Consider the following 10,833-nt stretch of genomic DNA (forward strand, 5'->3'; position numbering starts at 1 on the left):
CCTTCGCGCTGTACGTGGCTAAATAAGTTATTTATGGCGGTAACATTAAATATTTGCCACTATGTCTTCTGGGGTTTCCATGTCGATGACTTTCATGTAACGCTAAAAATGATAAGTCGAAAATACCATGTCAGTGCTCCTTCAAACTTGCAGTGTGAATCTCCAAAACAGACCGGACATTGCGTCACCGATGATTTTTCGTCGCCCGCTGACTCGTATCGGGTGCTTGTAGTTTAGGAGTGATGTGGAATTCCATCATATTTGCGTTTTGAGCCAATGGGAGAGCGTCAAATCGTAGCATACACGCACACACACCTCGTCGTCTCGTTTGCATGCCGTGGGCAATGGACTGATCTGACCTCGAGTAGGGTGTTCTGCACTGCGTGTGCGGCGGCAACAGCGTGTAGCCGAAAAGCTGCAAGTCCTTGTAACCGGAAGTTGGTGGTGTATTCGAACAAGAAAATAGCTTCAACGTGACGTTCTGTGCTGACGTAGTGACGTGTATTCTAGACACGTATACTCTTCGAGTTTCACTTCGTGAAAGTAGGGCGCCAGACAAGCTAATAAACGACGTGTACTGGTCGTTTCTAAGCTCGTCGCATGTCCTGCTTTCATGCTATTACTCTGGTAGAATGGAACATCACCAACCATAGCCCAATCCGTCACCCGTTTATTTTGTCCCCCACAACAACTTTCCCGCGTTAGACGAAGTCAATTCAGCTGTCTTGTTTTTTATCGGCAAACCGAGAACGTCCTTCTGCTGCTATAAACAAAGCAGCGACATACTGCGGCTCATGCTGTTTACTGCCTCTAACTTTCGGCTGCCAGACAGCAACAACCCCGATTTAGTCCTGGTTTTCTTCTTTAAAAATAACATGCAATGTTTACCGCCCGAATAAAAAAAAAAGTACAACCCGTAAACAAAGGACACAGCTTATTAGTAGCGTTTTAAACACGGTGGCCATGACGTGTTTCCGGCTGCTGCAATCGCGACCGGCTCCTGCACTGTAGAAAATTGTGGCTTTAAAAATTGGCTTCCGTTACTCCGAGGGAGCCATCGCTGGCGGTGCGATCTGGACACCACCTATAGCGTTTCATGTTTCGAAATTTCCCAGGAATCAATTCTTTTAAGCGAAGCTTGATAGGCTCACAAGTTTCTGCGGGGTTGTTGTTAGTGGTGGTGGGGGTGGTGGTGTCACGCTGAAAAGTGGGCCGATCCTGGTGATAGTGCAGAAAGGGTCCAAACTCAATGGCACATACCAAGTACAAAAAGAAAGAGAGAATGCGGGAGAGAGAAAGAGAGACATAAAGAAAGAAAGAGAGACCGAAAGAGAGAAAATCACCAGCCCTTCGAAGCCCTGTCGAGAAAATGGGGGTAAGCAAAGCTCGTCGTGTGTGTACTTGACCTACTACTTTCCTTTCACGTTCCCACTACTTTTCGTTCCCTTTTCTTCTACTTTTGTTTCCCTTTCCTGCAACTTTTCCTTCCGTTGCGTTGTACGTTTCCTTCCCTCGATGTATACATTTAATAAACGTTTATGTGTTATTACCGAGACATTTCGTGAACTTTACGTTACCCTGATGAAGGTGAGATACACACACGACAAGCTTCGCTTACCCCCACTTTCTCCACAGGGGAAGGGCTGGTGATTTTTTCTAAACCAACGGAGGCAATGATTGCGACTCATTGCATTGAGAATGCCATATTTTTCTCAAAATGATCTATATCCAAAGTCACAAAGCCGTTTGAAGCCAGGACGAAGTCTAGGGAAATACATGCCCATAATTATTCTCATGCCACCATATTCGCGATTCCCGCATAGTCTAGCGCCAGAGTTCCCTCTAGAAAATGTTTCTGAGAAACTCGGTGCCGTTAACTTCTCCTGAAGTTTCTGTAATGGAGCGAGACTTACCCCCGTATTCAGAGATGCATCTCAGCTTGAAGCCCATGCTTGACTTGATATAAATGACGCCTGTCGTGAACGCGCCGAAGGAAACGCAATGAGCGTCTTGGGCACGTTCACGCTAGGCGTTATTTGAATCAAATCAAGCACGGGCTTCAAACCAAGATGCATTTCTGCATACGGCAGTTCTCACCTACTCTGCGCACCCTTCAGCCAGCTCTACTATATGTATACCTCTTTCCGGCACACGTATGGCAGTAGTCGTGGTCAGTGGCCAGACCGGCCAGAACTTAGCACCGTCAACTCTCTATAATGCTATAAAGCAATGCTCTTGGAAACAGGGACCGAACTTGGGTCTTGCAGCAGGGCAGTCCACTGCTCTATGGCCATTAGACCAAGATGGCACGCATGCTCCTCTCGTGCCAAAACGCTCTTTGGCCAATGCGTCCCGTGCAACTTTCTCGCATTCTTCCCTCGTAACAGCTAGCGCTTTGAGACGCTGTGTTACGCTGCACTGCCATCGGGATTGGCCCGTATTTTTGTCAGGCGGATACCTTCAAAGTGGGTGCAATCCAACTATGATGCTATCGCCATTAATAAACACATCAAAATCATTAAACAGCAACGCGGCTCTGCCAGAAAGAACTGTGGCGTAGCGGCTCGCAACTCACCGTTAGCAGGAGGTTCTGCTTTCTGGGAGTCCGAAGGGGGAGGCCTTGCACCTTCCGACGCTGTCTCTGCGCGAGAGAATACGACAGTATGATGCTGCTGTTGGAAATAGCGAATAGTTATAGTTATTCTCGCGCTATTAGTCTACGCGGAGTGCAAAGAGAGAGAGAGAGATCAATTTTCAAAATGAAGAGCACGACATTATGTGCAGCATAGAACTGGCCACGTGCTACTCTGCATAGGGAAATAGACTGGGACAGAAAGACCCAGGAAGGAGGTGGAGGGCCGGAAGAGCCCAAATTACACTGTGGGGTTTAACGTTCTATAGCCGCATTGTGGGTTATGAGGCACGTCTTAGTGGCGTGCATCATAACTCAGACTCCGGATTAAGTTTGACCATCTATAGAATTCTTTAACGTGCACCCCATTCCACTCCCATCGCAATGCAGCCGCTGCGGAGTGATTGAACCACCGACCTCGTGCTCAGCAGCGCAACGCCGCGGCAGGTAAAGGTGCAAAAAGTGATAGACTCTGCAGTTGTGTGCTCGCCTGACTGGTGCTCACTGTCATGCACTGATTATGCTTCCTGCGCGGCAGGCGAAGCGTCTGATTATAATTGTCAGTGCATTCTGTTTCATCATCCATGAGTAGGCCTCGTGCGTCGATTTTTTCTAAAGCTCTCCAAGAGAACGAGAAGAGCGGGAGTGCCAATGGCCTTCGGTGAAGGAGAGGACTAGCTCTACTGTGGAACTCCCAAATCCGATAAGCCCCACCGTCCTCATAGAACGGCAAGCTGGAATTAATTCATACTTCGGAATGAGCAGGACAAATACTCGCAGCTCAATCAGATTTATCTGTGCGCAAGCACTGGCTAATAAGTGCGCGAGTGTGTCTTCATTTCTAGAACGTAACCCAAGACGTAATTATGGCGCAGGGAACATGTGGATGAACATCGCCAATAGTGACTCCGCACAGGCTGGCCTGCACCCGCGCTGTCTGGGGGGGTACAGCCAGAGTTTGCGCTGTCTTTGACTTTGTAGTTTGTAATGAGGCCTGAGCCCAGCGAGGCCCTGTCAATTGCTGGACATGTATTGGGGGCTGTCCGTGGATCATTATTCGTGTGCAAGCGCGGACAGTGGTCGCGTACAGGAGTCACCCTTGTTTCAATAGCGACTCCGAACGTATAGACCGTTTTTTCATGGGCGCCGCCATTGCGTAGGCAGTGGCGCCATCTATTGGCAGTTGGCATGCTGGCTTGGGCGAACGCCCGTATTGTATGCTGTGGTATACGATCGGCGGCAGTTTCCGATGGATTTTTTCGCACTCGCGCGGTCTATTTAGCATGAAATGGCGTCTTCTACGTGGGGAATGGTCTGGTGAGGCGTAGTGGAGGAATTTAAGTCTGAAGTAATTAAGCGGCTGGAGTAAACTGCTGGTGTTAGGGTGGACAGAGCACCCAGCGCGAGGTGCGCGCGTTTGTTCGAGCCTCGGATATCAGTTAGGTATTTCTGAAAGTTCGTTTCACGAATGTTACCTTATTTCAGCATTCTCAGCACTGTAATTCTAACCTCTGGTTTAGCTGCAACTTACGAAACATTTGACGATCCTAACAGCGTGGGTACCGTTTCTGCTGGAGAATAAGTCGTGCTGTTTACTTTGACAAGCGTTCAAGTTGTTATGTGTAGATACACTGGGTGACTTGGTGTTTGCTGGGCAAGGTTTCCGTCTACAAATAAAATATTTTGGTTAATAATTACCGCATACGGTACAGTGTGAATTACACTTTTCGAGTGGTCGAACGACCAGCGGCGGACTGCGCGAGCGTCCGAGGCAGTAGTAAATGCTGTGTTATAGATCTCTTTGTTCTATATAGCGTACGGTCCAAATGGTCCAAGCATGCGGCACAACCATGCGAAGTTTTATTGCGTCGTTATCCCGTGTTCTGTTTTATTTTGCCGCAAAAGGAGGACATATACGAATGCTTTTTTTTTTTTTTTTTTTTTTTTTTTTTTACGGTAACTGTCCTTACAAATAGCTGTTGGATTCTCTTTATGCGATCCCCTCTGTATATTGTGCCTTACAGGGCAAAAAAGGCAACGCCGATCTAAGCACGAAGCAATTGTATGTATCAAGTTGGTTTGCCAACCGCAGTGCTCGCTGTGTTGAGCAAAGCCTTCGGCCTCTTGCAGGAGGCTTACGTAGACATAGTGATTTGAAGTCTACTAGACTTAAAATGCGTGAGAATGATGCCGGTGGCTGATGCAAATTTTTTACAGCAATTCTTCGCCTAGTGAAAACCGATACATCTTACCAGCGGCCGTGATCCTACATAGTGCACAACACATACACACACCGCGACTGATGATGCGCGTCGCATTTTTGCACATCCAAGAGAAATTTCGAGATATTGTAGCTACTGCTGCACCTAAAGGCTACACAGTGGTTGTAAGACCACTGTGTAGCCGACCTCGTAAGAACTGACATCCCGTAAATTGCACTCAGAACTAGCTAAAACACTTCCGAATCGTTCCGCAGCGCGCGACCGGCAACACATTCGAGCCGCGCCGCGCCGGCTCGCACAAGCCAGAGAGGAGGAAAGGCTCGTCGCGCGGCCTTTCCTCCTCGCCCGATGAAAAGGTCTATACTTACTAGCCATATAGCGCGCGTTGACCGTGTTGAAAGCAGCGTGTGTAACTTTTCACACTACGGCATCAAAATCACCGCTCATTCTTAACTGTGTGGAGTAGTTGGCCGAAGGAGGCGTTTTTCCGGCAGATCTGTCCATCCTACCTGTTTATTAATCTTTTTTTTTTTCCCTCAAAAGTAAATCGCATAGTATTGTTCGTTCACCCTACCGTTTTGCTCTGACTCCTCCCTAAGTTCAGGGCTTAGGGACTCGTCGGCTCGACTCTGAACTCGTGGCTTGACCTCCTGCAAGGAACCGCAGAGCTTCAGAACGTGACCCGAGTGTACGTCAACACACTATCACAGCGGTGAGCAATTGAGCAACATGCCAAAAACCACGCTTACACACACTCACACGCACACACACATGCACGCACGCGCCCAAAAAGCATGTTTAGTAAACCCCACCAACATGTCCAAGAAGTTCTGTGAAGCTATGTCTCTCTTACTGCCCGATTTGCTAGCATCTACGGCACAACACAGCTTTTACGTGTCCCTGACGTTAGCAATTAAGAAGGGGTCACAGTGGTCTTGCACCTTTCCTTCTATTTCTCACATTTTAACAGGAAGCATTCTTTGGCTCACTCTTGGCACTTTGCGGTAAATAGGTAGATTCTTGTCTCGCTTCGCTCTAATGAAAATAAAATAATGTGTGCCGTCGAGCACCGCAGCCCGGTGCTCTAACCACTAGGCCACAAATGCACGCATACTTTTTCGTTCCAAAGCGAGCCAGCTATTTGAAGCAATCGACGCGTGCGCCTCGTGTGACTTTCTCCTCTTCTTTCCTTGTGATAGCTCGTATTTTGAGGGGCCGTATTAGAATGCGCTATCTCCGGGACCTGCCCACTTTTCCGAGTACTTCCCTTGTTGCAGTTTACGCTGCCCGGAAACTGTGCCACGTTGTACCGATATCGTGATTCCCCAAGTTAATCTTGTTTTAAAATTTCTTCGCCGGAGTACAATTGCCATCATCGTCGTGTAAACATACACCGCCCGACATAGCCATAGGTATTTACGGTTGTATAACACATAGTCGCTGATGACGCCACAATCCGTGTTTCACTCGGTTGCGCCCTCGTCCACCACCTATGTAGAACCCAACAATCGCCTTGTCGTAAGCACGCGTCGAACGACCAGCGTAGAAATCGTGCCATTGCCGCCATACAATCGTCTTCAACCTTGCTGCCATCGTGCTGCTGTCGTCACAGACACGTACGCTCGCAACCCACACACACACAACTACTCAATTTACACAAACACTTTGGTCCACCCGGTATCGCTATGCGAAAGCCCAAACTACGCTGGATAGCCGGGCACCAGCAAAATGCTTCGTATAACATCGATTCCCACAGTGCGTGGGATCCGCACAATTTTCTTTCACTCTTTCCTTTCTGCTCACATTTTTTTAATTAACTTTAAGTTCTTGTCCAGGTACGCTCAGTCCTGAACGGCGGTTATGTGGTAGATCACAGCCAACAACCCCCCATCCTTTCTTTCGTACATATGTCTCTCGTACATGAATGAAATCTATGAATGAACTAACGAAAGAACGGAAGGTAGGCCACTCGGTTGGTCAGTTAGATTCATACAGGTCAGTGGGTTGGTCACTCACTCACTCACTCACTCACTCACTCACTCACTCACTCACTCACTCACTCACTCACTCACTCACTCACTCACTCACTCACTCACTCACTCACTCAACCAATCAATCAATCAATCGATCAAATGTGATTATCAATTGATTTATTAATTCGATAGAGCATTTCTATTCTGCTCAAACTACACAAGTTCTTATCCGTCGGCTGGTTAAAAGATATTCCCTAAGTGGCCGCGGTGAGTCAGATACTTGAAAGACACTTATGTCAATAGTTCATTAGCATTGTACCGATAGCTGCAGACTACTTCGCGACACTATCGCGGATCGCGTTGGTACTAGCTTACTTCAGTTATCGCGTGAATGCGATAACAGTGCCCAACCGAGACGAAAATTGATCCTGCAAAATAAAGGAACGTAGGGAATCCTCTTACCCGCAGCGCGACATACTTGTGCTGGGGGTCCGGCTGCCAAACAACAGTTTCCTCGTAGTCGATGGCTTGAACAAGGCAGGCACAAAGGATGACTAGGAAATAAAGAAAACCCGAAATATTGTCCATTATCGCTCGAAACGTTCTGGGTTAAGTTATAGGCGTGCTTATGTACTCATTTTCGATGTGGACAATTACACATGTATGAATGATTGAACATATGACTATATACACGCCAGTATAGTTTGTAATTCGCGCTGCAAAATGTGAAAGCCTATATTTTGCACTTCTTGCTATGATGGGCGAAGCTCCCCTCCTCTGCACCCCCTTCAATAACAGTCGCATGGCAAATGTCTGGGAACAGTTACGAGGCCTTCAGCGTATTCAGCTATGTCATCTTTTGGTATTATTCCTCTGTTACGTCAGCTAGGTTACCGTACTGAAAAAAAAAGAAAAAAAAAGCTATGTTTAGATTTTGCTGACTCAAGTTGTTTGCATACTGAACATAATATTATGCGCGTCATTTCCACCAGTATACGCGCATATTCGGCGTGGTGTCGTGAGCTCTGTTTTGCACCTAGTCGAAATAATTCACTAAAGCCAAGACCTTTAATCAAGTCCGCCATACTTTCCATGCGGAAAAAAATGTTATGTTAAAAATGTTCTTTAAAATATATGCCTGGACCTTTTACAGCCCTGGAGATAAGATAAATATACGCTGTCTCGTACTATTACGTCTTCTTTAAACCAATCGGCGTGTATTAATAATAGGTCATGACTCAGCGTTAGACAACAAGATACAGGATATGATATGTAAACAACTGTTCATTAGCCAGAGCACAGTGGCTGCAGATTACAGTGGAAGTCATACATACTTCAAAAAAAAAAAATTAAAAGTAACACGTTTGCCTAGTTTCAGTATTTGGCAGTTGGATTGAAAGGGAGACCAGCGCAGCACTTTTCAAGATGTTCCTAGCTGTTTTTCAAGCAGACAAGGCTGTGCACATGAGGCCACAATGACGCAATAAACAATAATCTGCGCAGAAAAATATGGTAGTAAGAGTAGATTAATAAGAAGCCTCACCTCTCGCTGCGTTTATACCGTTAGCGACGGGTGACAAATTAGCCATGATGCAGCAAACAGCAACCACCGCAGCTCCTATGCCACAAAATTGCTCGAGTTCGCGCATTAATTTTAACTGAATGATTCGTTACAGCTAGTGTAATCAATTATATGGCTTAACTTTATTATATCAGTCTTTTATTTGTCAAAGTTAGATCACTAAGCTTGGGTTGGCTTGTTACAATGTTTACAGTCCGCTTAACATCGAGTGCTTAACAGCGCGCACACATCCTTCGCGCGTTCGTTTTTATGTGTGATGTGTGAACAGGAAGTAACGATGAGCTCAAAAGCAGCTTCGCACAGTGGATTATTCTAGCGACCATTAATAGCTTGCATTTATCGCCAAGTAACGCGTACATCGATTAATCCACAGACGAATCGATAAATTGAATAATCCTAGTTCTCAACAGCGGTAGGATTGCGTGCTTCCGCTGCCGTGCCATTATATTAAGTTATGTTATAAATATAATGAGTTATGGTGTTTATTAAATTGCAATCCAAGTGCAGTGTGAAGTGCTTATGCGCGAAATGTTGCACTCCTGTAAAGTATGCACCGCCTCAATAAGATAGACTGCGCGGAGAAACCCACTTTGCGGGGCAGGGTGTTGTTAAGGATTAAGCTTACTGCAATGTGCCGAGGTGAACACACTTGTACACACTTGCGCAAACGGCTGCGAGAGATCGTGGCTTGGTTTAATTATTGACTCTCCTCGGCGCTTACACTGATGGATATGAGATTTTGGCGTTCGCATGTGCGATGAAGAGGCTCGTATGAAAGCGAGAAAGTTTAAGGGTATCTGTAGTAGTTAGGCTTGTATGAAACGCACTAACTTTGAGCCATACAAGTGAAGTATGCGAGTTACAAGTATTGATTTAGTATAAAGCGCACGACCGCTAGGTTGAAAGGAAATAGTGCTACGCTCTCCATCACTGTAATGTTCATTTTCGCAGGAGTCAGAAACAGAAAGCACTGCACGCAACGTCAGCTGGAAGCGACGTTCGGAACGAGTATCGACGGGTCTACAACATGTTTTTAATGACTCGAAAAAGCTCAGTATCTATAGCTACATTTGCGAATGCTAGTGTCACGGGTGTGAGCAAGACACTGTCGATTAAGGTGGCGTATTCTTTCTGTACGCTCAACATGTACATTGCGTGCAACAGGAACTGCGACGCAGACGTGCAATGCGAAACTCGGAGTGTCCATAGGCTTACCTCCTGCAAACACCACTGCGATCGGGACCCTCGGTCCCTCGTCGCGTCGCAGCTCAATCATTGCGGTCGCATTAAGAACGCGACCGGGTCGCCGAGAGACACACCGCTGGAAAATTCCCCTCTGCAGCGCGCTCTCACACGAAGGTATACACCGCTGTTATGCAGAGGACGCCATGTTGTTCAGACGGATGGTCGCGCTTGCTTGCCCGCTGGTAACGAGGCTATTAGCCGGCGCCGCGGAATCCGGCGTGTCGAGGCTACGCGATCGATCGCAGTGCGGCGGCCCTACGAAGCTGCGAAGCGCCGCGACCCTTTCATTCGGCGACGGCACGGAGTGCAGCGTGGTGCCTCCGATAGAAGAACCTCGAGAGCTTTATTGCTTGATCTGACATAAAAAGCCGCTGTAATTATGTACCAAGAGTCTCAAAAAACGCAGGCTGGATGAGTCCCGCGGAGGCCAAACACAAGACCATTGTTCCGGAGGATTCAGCACTAACTGGATGTTACGGAACAGTTTCGCTTAGTGACCGTGGCAGTACCTGCATCATGAAGGCTGCATGCTTTTGTTTTATTAGTTTTCTCATTGTTATGTCTGGTTGTCACCTTCTCTCGAGATGTTTTCTTCTTTTTTATTCTTTCTTAATTGCAAACACCAGCGAATTCCGCGGTTGGTCTTTCACGTCATGCACTGGCTCCGTTGTGCACTTACATTTTTTCAGAAATGCCTTTCAACATCATATAGTGTTCGACGTACGTACGAAACACGCATCTTAGCATTTTGGCTACAACAGCTGTAAAAAAAAAAGAAAGAAAACCCGGAACACTTTCTTGCATTTTTTGTATACTTCTGCATTAACAGTCAGAAAAGATGAATCATTGGTGCTATGTGTCGTATGAACTTTAAAGACTGGACTACAAAGTGCAGAAACGTGAAGCGATGCTCCAATATGTTTTCAGTGTTGACCACATAATTACTTGGAAGAGTTTGCAACTCTAGCGGTGCCGTTTGTAATTCCTATGCTTCACTTGCGTTCCCACAAGCAAAACACTCCCAAGGTTAGTTCTAGTAGATACACATAAATGCCCCAGAAAGGGGTAGCGGCGCCGCGGTAGCTCAATTGATAAGAGCATCGCACGCGTAATGCGAAGACGTAGACTCGTATCCCACCTGCAGCCAATTGTTTGTTCATTCACCTATATTTCCAGTTA

At 46.7% G+C, this 10,833-nt stretch overlaps 1 protein-coding gene across 1 annotated transcript; it reads right to left on the reverse strand.

The window, feature by feature from the left end:
* Positions 1-1,842: 1,842 nt before the first annotated feature.
* Positions 1,843-9,864, reverse strand: LOC119458417 (uncharacterized). The gene is made up of 5 exons (XM_037720255.2): positions 9,625-9,864; positions 7,290-7,381; positions 5,429-5,504; positions 2,576-2,641; positions 1,843-1,892 (listed from the first exon to the last, which is right to left on the reverse strand). Exons 1-5 carry the CDS (start codon positions 9,683-9,685, stop codon positions 1,843-1,845), a joined length of 345 nt encoding a protein of 114 aa, XP_037576183.1. The 5' UTR covers positions 9,686-9,864.
* Positions 9,865-10,833: the final 969 nt, after the last annotated feature.

Source organism: Dermacentor silvarum, chromosome 7 (genome assembly GCF_013339745.2).
Source record: "Dermacentor silvarum isolate Dsil-2018 chromosome 7, BIME_Dsil_1.4, whole genome shotgun sequence".
NCBI lineage: Eukaryota > Metazoa > Arthropoda > Arachnida > Ixodida > Ixodidae > Dermacentor > Dermacentor silvarum.